At 36.3% G+C, this 23258-nt stretch overlaps 2 protein-coding genes across 3 annotated transcripts; both read right to left on the minus strand.

Annotated features, from left to right (window-relative positions):
* Positions 1-3027: 3027 nt before the first annotated feature.
* On the minus strand, positions 3028-9640 carry LOC110457978 (C-type lectin lectoxin-Phi1-like). Of its 2 annotated transcripts, none has more exons than XM_021509497.1 (5): positions 9509-9640; positions 7852-7940; positions 6812-6899; positions 3748-3970; positions 3028-3108 (listed from the first exon to the last, which is right to left on the minus strand). In XM_021509497.1, exons 1-5 carry the CDS (start codon positions 9579-9581, stop codon positions 3078-3080), a joined length of 504 nt encoding a protein of 167 aa, XP_021365172.1. In that variant the 5' UTR covers positions 9582-9640; the 3' UTR covers positions 3028-3077. The 2 variants fall into 2 exon arrangements, with proteins under 2 accessions (XP_021365172.1, XP_021365171.1); XM_021509496.1 differs by having other exon boundaries at positions 3748-3988.
* A 4558-nt stretch (positions 9641-14198) lies between these two features.
* LOC110457976 (sialate O-acetylesterase-like) lies at positions 14199-22135 on the minus strand. Its single transcript, XM_021509495.1, has 9 exons — positions 22001-22135; positions 20494-20828; positions 19816-19957; positions 18752-18914; positions 18423-18505; positions 16917-17047; positions 15977-16134; positions 15012-15207; positions 14199-14471 (listed from the first exon to the last, which is right to left on the minus strand). Exons 1-9 carry the CDS (start codon positions 22053-22055, stop codon positions 14241-14243), a joined length of 1494 nt encoding a protein of 497 aa, XP_021365170.1. The 5' UTR covers positions 22056-22135; the 3' UTR covers positions 14199-14240.
* Between the last annotated feature and the right edge of the window lie 1123 nt (positions 22136-23258).

The following is a 23258-nucleotide window of genomic DNA, read 5'->3' on the forward strand; positions in this document are numbered from 1 at the left end:
TAGATTGGGCTGACTGCAACTATAACTTCCAATTGCTCTAACGTCCTATAACGATGCATACTGACACTCACAAGCATGGGAGAGTTGCCTCCCGGTGAATTGCCGTTACAATAGACATCATTTGAACATTTAATGTATCTATTTGTCCTTTTGATAAGTTGAGCTACTCTGTTATTCTAATGATACTGCTGTAGTTTTGGTTTAGATTTAAAACTGGAACCGTTGGAAAATCTTTGAAACTCTTCGTTGTTACTTGCGGTTGCCTAACAGCTACTGAATGGTACATTTGCACGCAATTCAAGAAGGGGACTGTAATACTGAGGAAAGATGACGTTTTATTTTACTGATCATTCCCACTTAAATAAAGCTGTGGTAGAATGGTGGCGCTGGAAGTTCAGTGGCCCGTCCGTAAACTGCGCACTGCTTGAATACACAGGGACTTTCCCGCCACGCATACCGAACAGCAGTTATGGTCACGTGGCCACACTGACTTGTGTTTTGAGTGACAGATGCTACATTGTGTGATATTATTGGTGCATGTTTCCAATTTCCGTTGTTTTGATTATAATGCGCTGCTGAACAACATACCTATAGGTGGAGAATTGATAATGTTACTCAAAAAAATCTTTGAACAAAAATAAATAACTCATCTCTAATATTTCACATAAGATCTTATGTTAATCCCACTGATACTCTAAGTCTCTATAGAGGTGATTCGTATCCTGCTGTGTCTTCAAAGTAATGGTTAAAAACTCTGCTAATTATGTATTTTTTGTAAGATTTTGAAATAGCTGCCCAATACAAATGCGTCAGCGTTCTTCTGCACTCGTCTGTCACAATCCGTATACAAGAACTGAACGCTTGAAATCGGTAACTGTGAGGCAATGTGTAATCCGTATTGCTACTGACAAAGGGGGTAACTCTCATTATTTAACTATACCGTAACAATTGCTCAACACAATTGCATCTATGTGGATTTACTGTTTTCAAAATTTCAAATGATGACATAAGAAAAAAAGTTGTTTTCAGTTTGAATCCGTAGGCAGGTACCAGTGTGTTACCATTATATTCAAGACCTAACTGGAAACTCCTGTCCAAATTACATGTAATTTATCGTATTATCTGACACATACCTCAAATTGGAGACGTTAGTATTGACCATGATAGAAGCTCGTCCCTGGTCATACTCGGTATGTTGATGTGCTTGCCTCCTAGTAATAGTGCGGATCTGATGTAGACTTATAATGCTTTCTCACTGAAATACCATGCCGAAAGCACCCAGCAACGCATTTCGCCCGGTCACATTATACTGACAACGGGTGAAGCAGTTGTTGCCATTCCACTTAATGCTTAACGTTAAGCAGGGAATAACAAATACCATTTTTAAGGATTTTGGTTTGTCCCGGCCAGAGGACAAAACCCATTGCCTTTCTCACCTGGACGAATGCTCAATATTCAAACCAAAAGTGAGGTGTTGCCAAGAAAGGCGCTAGGAAATAAAGGATAGTTAAAAGTAGAAAGAAATATAGTGATCCCAAATACTGCAACGGGGACAGCAGATTCATTTTGGTCGCTATTGTGTCCCCAAAATAGAGGACACCAGAGCAAATCCCCAATTCTGTAGGAGGTTCCGACATTAGTCGCCTCCTACGATACATGCCCTGAGTAACAGCATGTGTATTCGTGTCCCGATCCCTTATCTGTAGGGGTGAACTACCATGATCTAGAAATGCAATGCATAATGAATTAAATAGGGTACTTTAACCATCATTGAACACACGCACATACCTAGACATGCTGACGACCAACACATCTCTACGTTCAGGAACAATTAGCTGGTAATTGTTTTAAGTTTGTGAGCAATAACAATGTATTACAGGACCCTAACAATATTTGCTAAAATAATCAATATCTATAATTAAATTTTGAAAGAGTTGTTATGCTTAATTCAATTATTTCGAACAGTGCTCTGAACAGCAAATAAGTGTAGACGACAATTAAATCAGTGACGTCATAAAAGAGATTGATGACGTTACACTAGCAAATGTATTTATAATCTTACAACAACATATGCATCCTCAATGCACAATGAAAGGATGCAGTGCAAATGTAAATGGTTACGTATCAACAAAAAGGAATATATCTCATTTTGATAATCATTATTTATAATCAATCTCCGAAGGAAAGAGCGAAATGAATAATGAATATATGATTAATTACAATTTGGAGGATATGCTACGAAAAAATTGCTGTTGAAATGTTATTTAATTCCTTCAAATGTTGTCCATACGTGTGAACCTAGTGATTGGCAATACATCAAAACAAACCGGATAATAGCTGAGAGAAACATAAAATAAGAAAGATCAACATTTTTACTCCAACATTTTCTTAGGTGGGTAACCATACAATTGAACGTCGAACTTGAAACACTGAGCCAATCACTGCTCCTATTTGTGTTATTTGACTTGTGTTCAGAATGCAATTTTATATTCGAAGTATTTTAAGGTCAGAAACAATTTGTTTTGTTTTGGTTTTAAATGTTTTGTTTGGTTTTAAACTTTTGGTTTGGTCAAAATTCAAATAAATAGCTTACGTCACCCAATGCTTGCCCATTACCTATAACGGGAATAGTCCTTGGCGGTACACGATAGGATGGCTTCACATAGTTTGCTTTGATAGCTTCAGTATCCGTACGCACTCTAGTTAGGTGATAGGTTATGACAAAACATACGACTGCAAACAGAAGATAAGGTTTTCATTTGCTAAAAGTAATGGAGTGATGACTGACTGATTTAGATGTATGGCCACCATCTGGACATCGTTTTTTTCTGTAGTCAGAGACGGCTCTCCCTATGGGAATAGGGCAATCTACATACAGATACATCTGAACCCTATCCGCTCTTGTGCGTTTCACTCAATCACGGGGCACCTGATGGAATCAGTACAAATATACATAGTGAGTCGGGAATAGTTGGCTGTTTATTTAAACACCTTATACAGCAACAAAGAAACTCGCATACCATTTTATTACGACGCAGTTTTATTAGCTAAGTGACACGTACAGCTATAAAGAACTGTTACCCGAGTGTTATCCAGTGGCCATGTGGTCTGAAAGATCAAAATACATAAGTAAAGTTGGTTACTTCAAGACCACATGCGTTGCAGAACATGTCATCAAATAAACTCTCAACACTAAGCTGAAGCGTGATATTACCAAGTAAGATTGTACAAAGCGACGAAGTAAATAGATAGGAGAACAAAATATAAGGGTTCAAAATGATGTGATTGATATAGCAGATTTATTTTGATTTAAGTCTCGAAGCAGAGGACCTTCAATAAAATCCATAAATCGGGAGGGGTCTCCTGCACTTGTCGCCTCTTGTAAATCATAATGAAAGTAGTCTTACGGAAATATAGTGAACCACAAGTTTAAGTATTTTCAAAATATCTAAAATGGGAATGAAAGTGATCCAACAGAATGTAAATGACGAAATATTGATTTCAACTACTTTTTGATGCATCATGTTCTACAAAGCTTAGTACAATGCTAAACAAATCTCTGTACCAATAACACAACTTTGGTTAATTCAATTATGATCTTTTGAAATTGAGAAAACTTTTAGATGATACATTTCCATGTAAACAAAATTCAAAATTGATGTAATCCGTGGTTATTTATGTAACAAAACCATAAATCGAATTTTGTATAATATTTGTTATATCTCTTATGGAAATAAAGACACTTACTTTGGTTTTGCTTCACAAATTGCTCCGCGTGATAACGTGCATTCGTTATCATTCCAATGAACGTAGATGTTTAGCTCCAGGCAATGTTGGTGTCTGTGCAAATTATTCGGTTCGTCCTCGCCCCACGCACAGAAATTGTTAGACCTACCACAAGGGGGCATGGGAAGAGGTGTATTGTCTTCTATCCAAACCCAAGTGTTGTTTTTGTCTATATCTGTACCTCCTATCCAAAACGATACACCTGTAAAGTTAGAGTCTACTTTATGTGTTAAAACATGAAATGAAATTTGTAGAATGTGCGAGTGTGTTAGGTGAATGTACGAGTGTGTTAGGTGAATGAACGAGTGTGTTAGGGGAATGTACGAGTGTGTTAGGTGAATAAAGAGTTTGTTAGGTGAATGTACGGGTGTGTAAGGTGAATGTATGAGTGTATTAGGTGAATGTACGAGTGTGTTAGGTGAATGTACGAGTGTGTAAGGTGAATTGAGTGTATTAGGTGAATGTGTACGAGTGTGTAATGCGATTTTACGAGTGTGTTAGGTGAATGTACGAGTGTGTTAGGTGAATAAAGAGTTTGTTAGGTGAATGTACGAGTGTGTAAGGTGAATGTATGAGTGTATTAGGTGAATGTACGAGTGTGTAAGGTGAAGGTATGAGTGTATTAGGTGAATGTGCGAGTGTGTAAGGTGAAGGTATGAGTGTATTAGGTGAATGTACGAGGGTGTTAGGGGAATAAAGAGTTTGTTAGGTGACTGTACGAGGGTGTAATGTGATTTTACGGGTGTGTTAGGGGAATGTACGAGTGTGTTATGTGAATGTATGAATATATTAGGTGAATGTATGAATATAATAGGTGAATGTACGAGTGTGTAAGGTGAATAAAGAGTTTGTTAGGTGACTGTACGAGTGTGTAATGTGATTTTACGGGTGTGTTAGGTGAATGTACGAGTGTGTTAGGTGAATGTACGAGTGTGCTAGGTGACTGTACGAGTGTGTAATGTGATTTTATGAGTGTGTTAGGTGAATGTACGAGTGTGTTAGGTGAATGAACGAGTGTGTAAGGTGAATACAGAGTTTTTTTGTGACTGTACGAGTGTGTAATGTGATTTTTCGAGCGTGTAATGTGATTTTACGAGTGTGTAAGGTGACTGTACGAGTGTTGTAGGTGAATATACGAGTATGTAAGGTGAATGTACGAGTGTGTTAGGTGAATGATGTAGTGGTTAATGCATGCATCGGGCAAAACGAGCGTAAGCGTAGTATACATTAGATTCACGTTCTTTTTCAGAGGAAACAAATGTTTGCCGAGTACAGAAAACTTCATTTTTTTCTGTTTTGTTTTTGTTTTACGGCACAAATGTAGCTCCAGGTTGTTTATTTTGACCAATATTATCAACGCTATTGATACAATTCGTCAAATGGTCTCGTGAAACTATCATATTGAGATGCCGATATACAAAAGTGTAAGTATGAAAGAGGCATTTATATCATTTGTAATATCACAAACTTTATCAGACCTATACTTGTAAGCATACATGTACCACAATACCGCTTGTACTGTACACACCAGAACATGTTACAGCTTGTTCCGAATTATTCTGACGATTTATCGACTTTTTTATATCGGTCTGTCGTCGATTTACGTCTGAACTCCGGCCCTCTATAATATGCGGGAATTAAGCGACCGCGCCTGGGTCGCTCTTCGAACTGATATTTTAGTAACAAATCGTCACCTTCACCCACATGTCGCACATGGATCGAAAGAAACAAAACGTCAGAATAATTCGGACTAGTTACAGTTTTTGTCTAACTAATAACAACTTCTGTCTCCAGGACGGACCATATCAAAGTCTTTGAAAATAGCAGTTGCTATTCCCTACTTAACGTCTAGCATTTAGGGGATGGTAACTTCTGATTCACCCGGAATAATGTGACCGGGTGGAATGCTGTGCTGGGTGCCTTCGGCATGGTATTTCAGTGAGATAGCACTATACAGTTGGCAACATAACCGCTCTATCACTAGGAGGCAGGTACACCAACATACCATGTATTCGTCATACATGCACACCTCTTCAACACACATGGAGGCACGTCCTTAAAGGACCAACTTTGTTGATTGGACACTAAACAAAATGAAATTAACCAAACTAAAATAACTCAAATGTCTGGATATTTATCGTCTTTATGTTTTAGATTTGCCGTTTTTAAATCGTTTTTGATGTTATAAACAGCTTAGGTCATTTCAGTACGTGCCTCCATGTGTGTTATGTATTCATGCATGTGTGATGGTGTGATCGAGGCAAAGCTACCGTATATTGGTTTGATTGCCTCCTTTCGATAACGCGGATCTGATGCCGGCTTTATAGTGCTACTTCACTAAAATATAATACCAAAGGCACCTAGCATAGCATTCAGCCCGATCTCATTTTACTGACGAACAAACTGTTGCCATTACCCTAAGTGCTTAACACTGCACGTGCACTTTCAATGACTGGGCATTATATTAATGAGTCATTCGGCGATTGGTCAATGAAAGAAAAATATAGTAGAATGAGGGCAAATGAAAGGTGCGAGCTGGAATTTTAAACAAAATGACATATAACAATCAACAAGGTTAAATACAAAATTGTAAATCTTTTAAACAAAAGTGGCTATATCTATATCTATTTAAACAGACCAACTGTTTTTAAGTGGTTTAGAATTTTTATGTATATATTTATTCTATTATTTGAAAGTGTTAAATTGTATATTATATATACATTGTAGCTGAACAATTTGTGGTAAAAAATATAATATCAGTCGTCCAAATTAGTCGTTTAATAATAATCTTTTATTATATGTATTCGTAGTCGAATTGTGTCATAAGTTGGAGAATCTCGGTAAGTTTAATTGGATGCAAACATGTGACTAGCAAGGCAAGTTGATGTGCCAACTTTATTACCTTTATAACCATAAGTGTTTTCACATAACCAATGCAACTCGCATGAAAGGTTTTTAAATTACTCATTTCCCTGTCTATAACTGGTCTAATAAAGCATAGTTTTAAAAATATCCATTAGCATACGTCGCCTCTGCACTTCTGCCTCAAGAAATGAATTCTCTGCTGCGTTGTTAACTGTCGCCAAATGTCCATCAACATCAATACAGTGTTGCTGAAAAAGAAATATGCATCGATACACACGGACAATTACAAAGGTTTACTATTAAAGCTAAAGGGGAAAACTTGTTTGACAACGGTTTCGTTTCTTCGCAATAGCCAAGGTCGTATGAGGGCGGATAGGGCCGCACAGAGCAGCTTTCAAAAGTTATCTCAATCTCAATAAATCGTCCAACAACCGGTGAAGGAGATGTGCTTACAGGGTTTCTTGAGCACAAATGAAGGTTTCAAGGCCAAACTCCATAAAACTAAGCGAATCGTTCTTCATGTATAACGTTTACTTAGCTATGAAAATCAATCGAACAGTGAAGAAAAAGTTTCGCTTAAAAGGTTTTTGGAGCCAAACTGTAAAGTTTCAAGGGCGAAATCCAACAAACGGTTCATAGTTTCTTGAGAAGAAATAACAGTCTCGATGACCATATATAACCCTAAAAAATCAAAATCCCCAAATGCCCTTCGTCATGCACATCTTCATATGATTTACCTTCGCTGTGCCAAGTAACGTAAAATAAAAATAAAACAAACAAAAAGAAAGGACGACTTTCTCTCTACGGTTCGCTTTGCTTCTTTTTGGCAAACACAAGCGCTATTTGTTTAGTGTGTGCCTTGATTTGCCGATGTTCTTCAACGTCTTTGTTACAGCTTAGGTCATACCAAGATTGGTGAAGAAAATTGTCAGCTTATCAGATGACAATGCAGACAACATCCATATTCTGCAAAATGTTCCATTATAGTCGGCTTTCGAAAAATACATTGGGATACAGCAGGAATATTGTATTCCCCAACCGTACAGGTGTTGTTTGTTCCGAAGTTTTATATTCAAAATAACGTGATATTGTGAGCAAAGTAGATCATTTCAAGTGTGGTAACAACTCTTGGAATGGTATTTTCAACAATTTGCCTTTCAGATGGCTTTTTGTAACATAAGCTGAAATGATGTTACTTACCATGTGTTCGACCCATGTCTCAGACGAAGTGACAAAGAGGTAACATGATTGTTCATACTGTATCCAACCATCACGACACTTTGCAATAGCTAAATGAATGGAATATGTATGTCAACATATCAACAGTAATATAACGAGAAGGCATAATTTACACACCATTTATTTTTTGGGAAAATATGTTTGACAGTTAAAGGTGAAATAATTTTCCTGGAGCAACAAATCATAAGAGATATTGAAAAGTAAGGTGTTAGTTACTTCCTTTCTTAACGGAAGGCAATGCTTAAGTTATATCGGACCCTGAAAAAATAATTAGGTGCACTATCAAAACATCACACCAGGTCATGTCGGAATACGTGGAAACGAGAAAGTCACAGTCAAATATTTTATCAATGAATGCAATAGTTTGACACAAATCCCTGAACGATTCTTCAATATTGAACCATCGGTGAATGAAAATTTTATTTGATTCAGTTGTTGATCCATTATAATAAGTATATGATTATTAACACTTAATTGATTTGTACAGTAAGATTTGTTACATTTTACAAGCAATTCGTATGATGCTTGTTTATTTTTACACCAACATATTTAATTCTTGTTTGATGTACTCTTTTCAGTTAACATCTTATTTTTAATGATGTTGTTTGCCTAAAAATGACTCCCATTGTCGACGGTCGTACGCTCACAGTGATATGTTGATACAAACATATTTTCATATCAGGCACGTTAGAGTATCTGTCTTGAATCTTACTATATCGGCACTGTTGATCAATAGGTGAGGCACTATCATATGTTCGTTACATGGATAACAAAAGGGCTTATCATCTCGCCACGAAACCTTCGCAAAGTTGTGAGAGGACAATGTCTTCTCTACGGTCTTCTGTGATAGCGAGTTTTGTCCAAGATTGGATTGAATGGCAACAATTTTTTGATATCAACTGACGATCTCCTTTGGCAGTTACATTTGATGCAAAATGGCAAAATTAGGTTTTAAAAGAGATTTATTGATTTGTAACTTAAGTGTTGTTTTTGCACATAAGTTTGGATTAATTGATACCAAAATTACCTTACACCATGCAATCCTTGTAAGTGAGAAATATTTATTTATAAGTTGCCTTTAATTAATAGCACAGCAATAATGATGAGGTCACAGTTACAAAACGTAAGTCCCTAAAAGGACGCTGAATGAATAACAAGTTTTTTTCAAAATTTGCATTTTATGGCAGATGTAATGCCAAGTTTCAATTGTGGATGCATCTCATCATTCATACATGTGTGTTAGTCTGCACCTAAATACATGTGTCGATAGTGGGACCAGGATTGCGAAATGACCCGCCTTCATAATCCTCATTTATTAAAACGAGTATTTATCCGTGTTTGTTGCACTTCCATCTTACGAATCTATCATCTGCATGGTTAATTTATTGCAGATTATACTGGTACAAGCTGAAATGTTGGAGAAGTAAAGCCACTCTTCTCTGGTGAGAGCAAAAATATCAATTCAATACAAACACGTAGCACATTCGGTAAAGGTATTTTTTACGGTAGACACAATCTACATACCTGTCCCGTATCGGTGACAAAACTGAACAGAAAGCGGTTAGAGATACAGCTTGTAATCGGGCAAACTTTTCAAAGGCAAAGACACATATCTTACCTTCCGTATGATGCCATCCCAAACCAAATATAACAAACTTCAACGCCAGAAATGTAAAATGGAGTCTAGCCATGTCTGGATGAAGGATATCAGGGACGGGCGTACATGTACTAAATGTCTGAAGGACGCACATTGAGATAAGATCATGCTCATTGTAAAGTCAAAAGATAAAATTGTTTGTACTGAGCGAACTTTTGGCTTTTATGAAATACAATGTTTTTTTCATCGCATGATATATTTAGGTTAAGCTCTATTAACGTTTCAATACATAATCTTAATGCAATTACAATGTGCTTTTAGCAGATAACTACATGTGTTGTTTGCAATTTAACCGTATTTTGATATCAATGTGTAAACTAAAGAGCAAACCGCTAATAGAAACAACGTTTTGGGAACGCACATAGATAATATCTATGTCACATTTTATTAACGGAAGATAAGCCTTATTTACAGACATGGGACGACCTTTTTAATTCGACAAATTTTAACAAGCGTGTTTCGGCTTTATCTGTAATAAATACTTATTTGCAGAATCCAGTGTTTTCTTTTTGTCTTCTGCTAAGAGAACACTGAAGAAATCAAAATTGACCTCCCTTTTGCAAGGACATTTAACAAACAAACAAACATAGAAAATGCTTTTAATGAAGATTATTTCATGAACTGAATTATTGTTTTTTGTAATAATTCCTTTATTGTGACAGCATAAAGATACGTTTTTCCCCTATTTCATTTAAAGGTGTGTTTGTATTTGTCACTCATCTATATCTGTTTTGTTAAAGTATTGTTCTACGGTTTATATTTAATTTGAGTTATATGGGCCTGACGATACATATACCATCGAACAAGACGTTCACAAACAAGGAATACATAAAGAGTGTTTTTATAAAATGCGAAAATCAATTAAAGTCAACATTTGTAGCATGATAATTACAACTTCTGGTAAAATTCAATTAACGATTTTGAATTTGTTTAGTCTTAACGGGGTCCTTGGCACAAGGTCAATTTTGGCATTCAGAGTAAAAAAGAAATTCAAAAGTCGATACCAACTTTAAACGCAAAGAAAATGTTAAAATTGGCAAGATGTAAATAGCGAAATTGTTGAAGTAGTATTAATAGTATAGTATAATGTAACGGCCCATTTCCTGTTTGCACAAGGCAAATATTTGTCATTTGTTTCATGTTTGTACATTAACATAAATATCACGAACCTATTTCAGATCTCAACATGTGAACATGTAATGTTCAACAGTATATGGAGGTATACAAACCAAGTAAGGTAAGCAAGTTAGCAAGTGTGGATGACTAATATATGTATGCCTCATTATGTTTCGGACCAAAACTAAATATCATTTTCTAATTTGTTTTATGAAAATAACACCGTTTACCTAATATATAAAATGACTTAACATAATTAACTCAGAATATGTATTGATGGAGAATGCTTTGTATTTGACATCTTTTGTGAGAACCTCAACATCCTATAGGGGAAAACAAAATTTCGGTATTTTTCTTTCATCTTTTCGACTTATATTTTGACAAAAAATATATGAACATAATATGGTTGCCAATTCAACTTTAGTATCCTTCAGAAACGGTCTTAAAACAAAACTATGACAAAATCTAGCGATGACGGGTTTAGCGTGTGTTGTCGGTTACTGCCAGGCTTGTATCATTTCACAGAGTTTGTTAATGAAATACGTAAACATAGCATCATCAAGATAAAACTCGGAAGGAGTAGAGAACGTATTGAGTTATTGGATACATTGGTGAAGATTGAATATTACCGTATATATATATATATATATATAGATCTCTATAATAAATCCACAGACAAGCTGATGTTTGTCGGAATGACACCTATCAACCGGTCCCCACCAAGAAGAATATTGCATTCGGTCTCGAACTTATGTTACAGCGTATCTGTGATAAGGATGAAGACAACGATAAGTATAGAGCAGGGCTCGAATCCCAGCTACGAAAGTGTGGTTAATACAGAGAGTAGAGGGGACCAAGGGAGAGAATCCTCAGGCAAATATGATCCGAAAAGAAGCATCGGGAAGTGTACCTATGTTGTTACGTTTTCAAAACATTTACCCAATGTATCCTGTCTAATAAGGAATCATCACCATATACTACAGAAGTGAAGACGCCTAAATTCAATCTTTCATCAACCACCTTTGGTAGTGTTTCAGGGGAGGAAACACTTTTTAGTGATGTGCTTGTAGATGACAAGACAAACAAAATTGTCAACGAAAATGTATCTGTTGTTGCTTTGCTTGAAGATAAATCATTAATTTCCTGGTCAGTAACACTACTCGCATTTCAAATTACAGCTCGGTAGAGTATGGATAGTGTACTTACAGAAATACATGTTCTACCTAATGTTTGGTATGCAGAAAATGATTGTTTGGTTGTATATGTGGATGAGACAGAACGCTCGTTAGAAGAACGGTTCGAAAAACCTGTGAGAGACGTCACACTGAAGGCAAAAAAAGTATATACATCAATAGGCTGATGAGAGAGAGACCTGACTCTCGACATTGTGTTGACGTCTTGTGATTCTGACGTCGTGCTTTTATGTCGTCATAGATTTAAAGAGATAATGTGACGTCTCAATTTTGTACGTCATTTCCGCTATCAATGAAGCAAAATAGATGTAACTTGATTCAATTGCTAGCTTTCGCAACTGAAGCAGGCCAGGAGGCCGAATTATTGGGACTTAGAGTGACAATTGTTTTATCATTTTCCATCTACGGAAATCAACGGTTATTTAAAATTGTTTGTTTGTTCAAAAAGATATGATCATCCCTAAACAACTTTACTTTTGAAGATGGCATTTGTCTTTAACCATTTTGTTTGTTTTATGTCGTTTCTGTTAATACATCTACCTTTAATTGGCCCTAATACCTACCCATTTTTGGCCTCAACGCATCTACAGTGTTAATAGGCCGTTGGAAATGAAATAACCAACTAACTGTTGTCAAATGACTGACGTTGGAGATATGGGTTCAAGTTGACCACCGTATATTTTACTTAGCTGAGACACGAAATACAGGACACTTTAACTTTTAAAAAGCTGAGAAAATTAAGATCGTTTATTTTCATTTGGACCGTCGTATTCGATAAACCTTTGTGTGTCGCTTCGACATGCAGCAAGTTACAGCAGTTAAATATTTTCGCAGAACTCTCCAGCAGGTTCAGGGATTCACTGCTTTTTTCCAATGTAAACGGGACAGGTGAATATGCGTAGAAGTAATTAAATATAACTAATTAAACAGGTGCATGATATCCTCATCGAGGTAAACAATATTTTATTGATAACTGTAACTGAGGTATTGATTAATTGATTAGATTGGTCAGACTGCAACTATAATTTCCAATTGTTCTAACGTCCTATAACGGTGCATACTGACACTCACAAGCATGGAAGAGTTGGCTCCCTTCCTACCGGTGAATCGCCGTTACAATAGACATCATTTGAACATTTCATGCATCTGTTTGTCCTTTTGATAAGTTGAGCTACTCTGTTATTCTAATGGTACTGCTCTAGTTTTGGTTTAGATTTAAAGGGACAATTTAGTGTAAGTTTTTTTATAACCTTGTCAAATAAATCTTCATGATTATGTAGTTTGATACTCCCTATGAACAATTGATGTCGAGGCATTGACAAGAGACAATTTTTTCTTGGCGTTTTTATTCAGTAGAAATCCTTAACTGTACAGCCGTATGTTTTAGCGGCATCTGTCTGTGAATTTCTATCTAACAAAAATGTCTTTCCAGCTGAGGAGAGAAGGTGACTTCTGATTTTATTCGCATAGCCTCTCTGAATGCATATATTCTGAATCAAAATCATCTTCCATTAACATATAAAACATCGTTAGAAATGAGTGGTCTGTTGTACGTTTAAACCTATTGATATCGTACTTTCTGTGGATTGAAATTTTCCCTGCGGCACCCTCTCAGTGCGTGCATGCTCTGATTGAACCTGTTTGTTTTTATTCAAATCCAAATGTGAACAGAAATATCTGATTAAAGGTTTATATTTTTGAAACTTATAAGTACAACAATGTGATACAAATGTAAGTGTGAACTAAGACTCAAAACTGACACTGTGTTGTCGGTCGACAGCGTAGTGCTGTACATGCTTACTTCTCATTGAAAGGCCCGGTTATCGCGCTATTTCGGTCGTAGCTATTTTCACCACCGGTTTTCCGAAAAGATGAAACTGACCACACTGGACGGCGGCTTCAGGTCATATCATTATCAACTATGTAAACTTTTGTTAGGAGATATACATTTTCAGTATCGACTATTTTTCAGGTAATCAAAAAACTTTCTTCATTAAATAAAAAAGTATAATCCAACGTGACCAGTGTTTACTGATGGGAAGTGGGTGTTTTGGGCCACTTTCCTTCAGTAAACCTACTGAAATACTGATCAATACTTTTTTGTTCATTGTTTGTCACGCTTCAGGTCTCAACACTTCAATTTGTGTTAGATACATGTACATGTACTTGTTTTCGTGTCTGTCATGATGATCAGTATCGTTATTTCTAAAAGTTGAAAAACGAGCCAATTCGTTAAAATTGAATGAGGACAATTAAGAATGTCCTGATCTATTTAAAGAAAACTGAAACCGTTGGAAAATCTGAATGGTACATTTGCACGCAATTCAAGACGGAGACCGTAATACTGTGGAAAGCTGACGTTTTATTTTACTGATCATGCACACTTAAAGAAAGCTGTGGTAGAATGGTGGCGCTGGAAGGTCAGTGTCCCGTCCGTAAACTGCGCACTGTTTGAATACACAGGGACTTTCCCGCCACGCATACCGAACTGCAGCTACGGTCACGTGGCCACACTGACTTGTGTTTAGAGTGACAGATGCCACATTGTGTGATATCATTGGTGCAGGTTTCCAATTTCCGGTGTTTTGATTACAATGCGCTGCTGAACAGCATACCTGTAGGTGGAGAATTGATAATGTTACTCAAAATAATCTTTGATCAAAAATAAATACTCATCTCTAATATTTCACATAAGATATCATGTTAATCTCACTGATACTCTAAGTCTCTATAGAGGTGATTCGTATTCTGCTTTGTGTCTTAGTAATTGTAAAAAACCCTGATAATTATGTATTTTTTATAAGATTTTGAAATAGCTGCCCAATACATATGCGTCAGCGTTCTTCTGCAGTCGTCTGTCACAATCTGTATACAAGAACTGAGCGCTTGAAATCGGGAACTGTGATATGTGTATTCCGTATCGCTACTGACAAAGGGGGTAACTCTCATTATTTAAATATACCGTAAAAAATGCTCAACACAATTATATCTATTTGGATTTACTGTTTTCAAAATTTTAAATGATGACATATGAAAAAAGGTTGTTTTCAGTTTGAATCCGTAGGCAGGTACCAGTGTGTTTCCATTATATTCAAGACCTAACTAGAAACTCCTGTCCGAATAACAGGTAATTTACCGTATTATCTGACACATACCTCGAAATTGGAGACGTTAGCATTGACCATGATAGGAACTCGTCCCTGGTCATACTCTATATTCAAAGAATGACCTGTCAAACGATAGTCCGATGGGAAAGGACCTTGGAACTCCAACCCTGACTGGTGGTATGCCACCCCCAGAGCTGATAGTGCCAGACGGGAAGCTACGTCATGCTTGAAACGGGGATGGATGCTAAATTGAGAAACAGAAACATCTGTATTAGTAATATGAAAATATTATATAATTGCATCTTCAGGTCAAAGTACAAGTTAACTGTCAAAATATAATAGTTTGTGCAAGTAAAAGAAAAAACTTCAGTCAAAATTGACGAGATTCTATGAATTTCACTGAGAGACTTGGTATAGTTAAGGGTTTGTTTGGGGTTTAACGTCCTCGTGGGTGCCTTGGCCTTGAAAGATGAGTACATAAGTTGCTGCTAGATTTAATCTGCTTACATTGATGAACAAAACTGATATACGGATTGATATGTGGTCGTGTTGAGAGGCACGAGTCTTACGCATCACCAAAATGTATCTGGAGAGACACATAGGTATCAAGGGAATGACTAGCCTGTGCGTATTCATGGTCTATGCATGCATCGATTTAGCAATCAAGCTAAGACTGACACTTGCCAATATGAATACGCAGATAAATTCGTCTGAAAATCAATTATATTTAGGAGCGGTATTTCACGAAAACTGGAAACCAATAACCTTTCATAAGTCCTTAGGTACATTAATCATGTGTTCATTTGAACGCATTGATTTGAACATGAAACTGAGACTAACACTCACCAATACAATTGTGCAAACAACATTTGGGTGAATTTGAACCACGTATAGAGCAGTTATTGTACAGGAAACAAGCGTGACAGACACATGCCCTAAATTAGTATCATCATATTCTTAAAAATCGGAGAAATGAAAATGTCAGAGAAACGCGTGGATAAAGTGAACCGTACCTGCCGTATGGTGAGCTAAAATCTGGTAGGTCTAATGCAACAGACATGAACGTGTTCGGCATCTTGGCGTTCGGTACTTTCCCATAGCCGGCGGTTTGGGCCCATCTCAGAGACGGAATTGGTATCACCTTTTCTTGCCCAGGCCTATATGGTGCAAGCTGTGTACAATCACATTTATTGGACTTTGTGATTATCAATCATTACGGATTTTGTATATTTGCATGCATATCAAATATTGAAAATGAAACCGTGACGTTACCAAACGAATGGGAAATCTTAAAACAGGAACAATAATACCTAAAAAACAAATACAAAATTGATATTTTCTGCGTGTAGAAGAGAATCACGCTATAACTTGATCAAGATTGTTATTTCTAACTTGGAATCTAATTCCATATAAATTTGTATTGTTTTATTTGTTGTAAGTGTCTTTATGCTATGCTTTGTACATAAAAATGGAAGTAGTTGGGCACAGTGGGTAGCGCGCTGGCCTTTCACCAAGACAGCCGGGCAATTAGTTATTGCATTCTTAACGGCCTTTACATCACACAAACGAAAGTTAAAAACACAAAACTTGTAAAGAAAAAGTGGCTATGGTTTGTTATTCAGGTAGTTTGAAAATGAATGATCCATTCGTAGACGGGCAAGGGCACTCATTAAGACCAAACGAGAGCGGTTAATGCATGAGTTGTTTCATTACTGTTGTAAAATAAGTATTTATTTTTAAACACTATGATTCAGAATTAAATAAATTATATACAAGAGTTTATTTTTTACTTACATTTTAATGATACGTTAACTTTGATAAATTCAAAGAAAGAGCAAAGGAAATCGTTCTTTCAATGAATAAATGTCTGTTACATAAGGCACCTAGCAGTCACGAAGGTTTATTGATAAATAACTTGTTTTGTAAGATATCAAATTATGTGAAGTATTTCACCTGAACGAATCCGAAAGGAAATTCTGCGGACGTTGTATGCAGAGAGGCTGAGCTAAACCTTTGTCTCCAGTCGTTTATCATGGCAGGGAACTGGCATCTATACAAATCATATGCTCCGGCATTAGACTCTCCTACAAAGGGCAAGTGGAATCATTTGTTTGTTTGTTTGTTTGATTTTGTTTAACGTCCTATTAACAGCTAAGGTCATTTAAGGACGGCCTCCCCTGGGTGCAAGATGCATGCGTGTAGTTTATGTGTGTGTATTTTGGGAGGCTGCGATATGTTCGTGTTTGTCTCCTTGTGATAGCGCGGAACTGATGCCGACTTTATAGTGCTACCTCACTGAAACATACTGCCGAAGACACCCAGCAGGACGCCCCACCCGGTCACATTATACTGACAACGGGCGAACCAGTCGTCCCACTCCTAATTTGCTGAGCGTTAAGCAGGAGTAGAAACTACCATTTTTAAAGACTTTGGTATGTCTCGGCCAGGGGACAGAACCCAAAGCCTTCCTCACAGGGGCGAACGCTCAACAAATGGCCAAAAGTGAGGCATTGTCAAGGGAGACATTAGGAAGAAGAAAGTTATTTAGAAAGGAGAGAAGAGATAAGGTCCCAAATTTAGTCGCCTCTTACGATCATGCAATTGGGGGCAGCAGGTACAATTCTTACGCCCTACCTGCAGGGTAAAAAAAAAACTTGTTACATTTACACGGTAACGCTGAGATTGTGGAATCAGTGTTATATATATATATATCATATTTATGAATGTGCCGGAGATAAATTTAATGTACTATCTTTGTATCAATTAATTTCATCCGACACTATTCTAGGAGAAGAGAAAGAAGATCAATAAATAAAAATATTAAAACCTAGTCTCAACAGGCTACGGTAAAATTTCGCGCTAGTCTGTCCATCAATCTTGAGTACTTTGTGACGTCACGTTACTATTGTAGTGTGATGACATGTAATTTTGACGTCACGATGTTGTCCTATTTAAATATACCTGAAGAGCCATGTGAAGGGTGAAAACAGCTTATTTTTTAGTCGGTCGTTAATCTTATTTTTTCTATATTTACTTACTTCAAATGGACATTTAATCCTTTTTTATGATATATATATATATATATACAAAAGTGTTGCGTGACTAGTATACGTGTTTCAGAATAAAATATAAAGGATAAAGTTAAATTTCAATAATTGACACGACATGTTGGTGACTGTCACATCAATATCTTTTTCATGGATACAAATGTACACGTGGGCATTTCTTATAATGTACATTAAATAAGATGAGGAACTTTATTTAATGTCCACTATCATAACGTATATCAACTATCGATACTGTCACAGCAACATGAAATAAGACACATACAATTATCCTTTTAAAACAAGAATGCTGAGAAAAAAACGCCAAAACTGGTCTGCACTGTAACAAGTCCTTTTAAAAGAAGGTACTTTTGTGTTCGCATCTGATACATGCAGCAACCAAAATTCACATTACCTTGATACCAGATAGCTCCGTAAATAGTATTCCTAGTTAGAGGACTCATCATTGCATTCCATAAATCCGAGTTTTGAATGGCTCTGAAATTGCAAATATTGGCATGAATGAACAATTATGTAATTCAGGTATAACATTTGTTTATTTCTTTCTAAAACTTATCGCTTGAAGCTCAAAAATAGATGCAACCGTGTTTGGTTAAAATACAACTTCATCACATGCGATACAAATAATATACTATCGAAGAAAATGCCAGCTTTTTTTTGTACGAAACGTGTTTTTGTAAAGAATTATAGTGTTTTTATCTTTTTAATCATTTGATTACTTACCGTTTGCCATTGTGGGGACATTTACTAAGGGCAAGCGTCGAAGACCACCATTCAATTTTCGTTCCACCCCAGTTTGATTCAATTAATCCGATCGGATATTTGAATTGTGAGGATAATTGTTTTCCAAACAACCAACAAACAGCGGAAAACTTGCCCAGGTTTGCTGAAAAAAAGTGGCATGAAACGTTGTTTTAACAGCTGTTGTATTGAACATTAGCATCCCGTATCTCATTTAATTTTCGCCAAATCTACATTTGTGTTCTGATCTGCAAAGAAGGCTAATCGTGATTGGGAAATGCAGAATACATGATAAGTAAGTTATTTATTAGATTATTAACGGCCAATAAACACAAAAAAGGTCATGAGGGTTAATTGAAAGTAATTTAAACATGTTAATTAAAATGTCATCAAACGAACGTTAAAGTAAAAGACAAACTTTGACGTAAAAAGTGAAAGTGACTGGTTATTAATATATTTTTGAACAGACAAATAATTTTTAGGTAGGTTAGAATTGAAGAGATATTACCTGTTTCGAAAAGAGATTTGTGATCTGTTATATTATTATAAAAAATCTCTTGTTGTCTGAACGTCAATGCAAGCTAATAACAAGTGTTTTACTATAAATGGTTCATTGCAAGCAATGCATTGAGGCCGGTCTTTGTGTTTCAATAAATAAGAATGGGTTAAGCCGCAAGAGAACAATGAACATACAGCTGATGCTCTTTTCTAAAAATTACAATCCTCCCGCATCAGTTGCAACTGGAGCAATAAAAGCAGATATACACATGATAAGTAACAGACAACACCAACAACACATATATGCGTGTTCAGAGATAAACTAATTTAATGACGTAAATCATTTATTTATAAAGGTATATCGTTATACTTCTTCTAATGCCCTTGACCAAATTTGATAAATTATGACCCTATTTCGGCCATTTAGGTAATAAACTCGGCAAAATTCTGATCGCACGTCTACAATATGATTTTGTAGATCATGTGTTATTATTGTTAAACAATCAAATACTGTTTTGTTAAAGGATTATAACCAAGATATTATTTACCTCGAGCTGGAATAGACCAGTGCAGAGCAGGTGTCACATTGAAGTCATCTAGTTCAGCATTGGACTGTGCGTGCGTGGCCTTAAATAGGCGGACATTTCTGTAGCTTGAAGCCTCTGCGTACTCGGCAGAAGCGTTTACGACCTATTCGACAGAACCATATTATTCAAATTAGTAGTCTGTACGGATTGATTTAAAAAGATGTTTGCAGCAATGAAATTAAGATACATTACTTGTAAAACATCGGCAATAAGAAAGTAACCATGTTATCTCGTGTAACGTTTAAATTGATAAAAAATGGGTCAACTTTGTAAAGTAAATTATGTTTTTAAGCTTTAATTTTTGTTTCATTAAAATGTTGGGTGAAATTCTCCAGATAATTTCAGAAATGGATACTGAAAGTTTTGCACTTGGTGAACTCTTATGACCCTGACCCTTTGTCACCTTGGAGACAACGCGCTTCCAGAGTATACATTTTGATCCTCATCATCTAAGCATCACTAATGAACCGTTTGTTAAAATACACCCGTTAGTTTCATAGGAGATGATTTTAAAGGTTTTGCATTTTGCACTCTGTGACATTTTACCGCCACGCCCCTCAGCCCCATCTTAAGGATTGACACTTGAGTATTAATCTCAAAATAAACGCCCAGTTTGTCAACAATACCATAAAAACTCACCCCACTCATGGTAAATTCCATGTTGCTCTGTCCGGAACAAATCCACACATCACCGAACATGACGTCATGTAGAGTTATGGTCCCTTCACTCGACTTTGCCGCAAGAGTGAATGGACCATAGTTATCGCCAGTGACGACAACTTTCGATATCCACGTTATGACTCCTTTTGCGTTTTGCGTGACAATATCTTCACCGACCTTGTGACCGTTTAGGAACAGCTGTACTGTGTCGCCGAGGTGAGAGGATGTCCCCCAAACAATCGCCCCGCCCGCTCCCTGCTGCAGCACCATATGGTTGTTGTAGTACGATGCAAACTTAAATGTCGAGCTGCCCACTGGAGACAGGAAATTAATTTCTATGTTGGTCGACTCATATACTATGCTTGTAAATAACACCATATGCAAGTGGAATTGCTAGGATTTATACGCTTATCTCGACATTGTGCGGGGATATTGTTGACATTTTTAACTCGATTCTGATTATTCCACGTAAAATGAGATTTAGTTGGGGGTCACTGCAGCATAGTGTTTTTTTCTGTGTGTTCTGCTAAAAGAACATGTAATATGAAAGAATCAGACTGCTGCCCAAATAGCAACACTTTAGGTCGTTCGCATTTCCTATCGTTATATATGTATATATTTGTATTGTATATTGGCAACCATCCTCATTTGACCCGTGCTTTCGAATAGAAGTTAAACGCGATACATTTTTTTTCATGAGTGCTTTAGCTTGGTACAGATTCGTGCACTACACTTCCGCTTCTCAATCAAGTTCTGGTGTCGGAGCTTGTCTAATTTGCTTGATCAGAGTTTGGCATCATTGCAACAGAAACAAATTAAATAAAAGCCTATTTATAATCATATATTTACTGCCTTTTTCGTAGGAAACACGTTTCTATGTTTCTCTGAGAATTATAATGATGCGACCCTCGTGAAACATGGTAAATCATAGAGAAACAAATAATCGTGTTTCCCTACAAAAAGGACAAACCATATTTTATTACAATAACACTATAGTAAAGATGATCAGATTACTGAGCCATTGTATTCTGCTTCAATTACTTGTAACTCAGTTGCTCTGAATAAGGGATCTATGACCGGGAAAATGCGAGCGCGTGAAATAGACATAATGTTTGATTTCCCTAATGCAATTTACATAACCTAATCATGTAGTTATAAAGATGAAGTAAACTAATAATATTATTTTCATATGAATTAGGTCCAAAATCAACAACTCATGTATATTCTACAATATCTTGGGGAATTGCTATTCTTTTGCTTTCAAATTGTCATTATTAAATTTACAAGTTTACCCTAACAAAATTTGTCTGTCCTATAGCTGTTGATAGTTTATCATTAGATTGGTGCCAAGGGAAACACCACAGGAAAGAAAAGTAGAAAAGTAAGAATAAGTTATAGATAGACCTGTTAAGGTAAACACGTATTGTATGCTTAAAATGGGCCTAACTAGGAACCTTTGAAGACATTACATAGACAAATTACTTACAGCCCACGACATTGCAAAAGGTCACACAACACAACAGCCAATGGATTCCAGTCATTGTTTTCGAGTCGTTTCCTCACTGACTGGTTAGATAAGACTGTGTGATCTAGTATAAGACTCGTACCTCTTATCTCTTATCTCTCCACACGCTATGACCGTTGCGTTTGCAAGCATACGTAAAAGGAAAGGGATCACCTCATTTAAAGACATTCAAGTCGTAACAACTGAATGTACCACTGCAAAGAGTTAAAACGTACGTATGTAGGCTATGACGTAGCTTACGTGGCTCAAAACAAAAAACATTGTATTTGTATTACTTATTCTTTCTAATTTTACTTCCATTTTGTGAGTGTGTGTTTCTTTGAGTTTTTGTTATAGTTTTTAACCTTTATTTCATCTTCTAATATCACACATTCATAAGCTTTTTCAGTGTATGTCTGTGCCATAATAGGTTTAATATTTTATATTTCTTGTAAAAAAAAAAACGCTGTCAAAAATACGTTCATCAGTCCGGGGTGTTTTTATATATGTTTTAATTTGTGTAAAACTCCCTCTCCCCGCTCTAGTACAGTGAACTCGAGGAACAATACCTCAACGGGGTCGGGTTTCTTTTCGCCACTTTATATTCAACACTTTGTTTTCATTTTGTATTGTTTACGGTCAATCTACACAGAAATGTCACTAAGCCTATAGCGATAAAAATAAACTCTAAGCTTACATTGGTAAAAAGAAACGACTGAAATGTTAATATTCCTAAAGAAAAGATATATTGCTCGATTAGTGTAAACGCTATATTCTATAATAGAGGCCTATTTCTTGCATTTATGTGATGATAGTACCGCAGTAACTTGTTACATGAAGTAAGGAGTGTTAAGTAAGTGAAGTAATGTTGATAGCGCTTCTTGCTTTAATAAACGTAAGCATACTGTTTTAGGTATTTTTCTGTTACGCGTGGTTTCTTAATCGTTGAATTGGTGTTGTATAAATGGCTTTCATTACTGTGACGACAATAAAGACAGCAATGGAAAGATAATTAATAATTCGAGGTTCTTATTTACCGCTTTATCACAACCAAGTTCGTAGGTTGTCTTAAAGCGGTTCACAAATTATTAAATGATGATGATTTTAACAAATTCGACAAACGAACAAAAATTCGTAAATAAATAACTACATGAGGAAGTCATGAGGAGGGAGGGCCGTAGGTTAAGGGGGTTGCTATTTTTTCGAATTTGTTTTATTGAATATATTCTGACAGTATTTC

The sequence above is a fragment of the Mizuhopecten yessoensis genome, unplaced genomic scaffold (genome assembly GCF_002113885.1).
Source record: "Mizuhopecten yessoensis strain PY_sf001 unplaced genomic scaffold, ASM211388v2 scaffold9385, whole genome shotgun sequence".
NCBI classification, from domain to species: Eukaryota; Metazoa; Mollusca; class Bivalvia; order Pectinida; family Pectinidae; genus Mizuhopecten; species Mizuhopecten yessoensis.

Excerpts from the sequence above, each read along its gene's own strand:
- LOC110457978 (XM_021509496.1), bottom strand. The coding sequence starts at position 9,581 with ATGGCTAGACTCCATTTTACATTTCTGGCGTTGAAGTTTGTTATATTT. Across the intron at positions 7,941-9,508 it reads GGGATGGCATCATACGGAAG|CTATTGCAAAGTGTCGTGAT; the intron begins GTAAGATATGTG and ends CCATTCATTTAG. Across the intron at positions 3,989-6,811 it reads GGCAGAAGTGCAGAGGCGAC|GTGTATCGTTTTGGATAGGA; the intron begins GTATGCTAATGG and ends CTAACTTTACAG.
- LOC110457976 (XM_021509495.1), bottom strand. The coding sequence starts at position 22,055 with ATGACTGGAATCCATTGGCTGTTGTGTTGTGTGACCTTTTGCAATGTC. Across the intron at positions 19,958-20,493 it reads TGGAATTTACCATGAGTGGG|GTCGTAAACGCTTCTGCCGA; the intron begins GTGAGTTTTTAT and ends TCTGTCGAATAG. Across the intron at positions 18,506-18,751 it reads TGTCCCCACAATGGCAAACG|AGCCATTCAAAACTCGGATT; the intron begins GTAAGTAATCAA and ends TTGCAATTTCAG.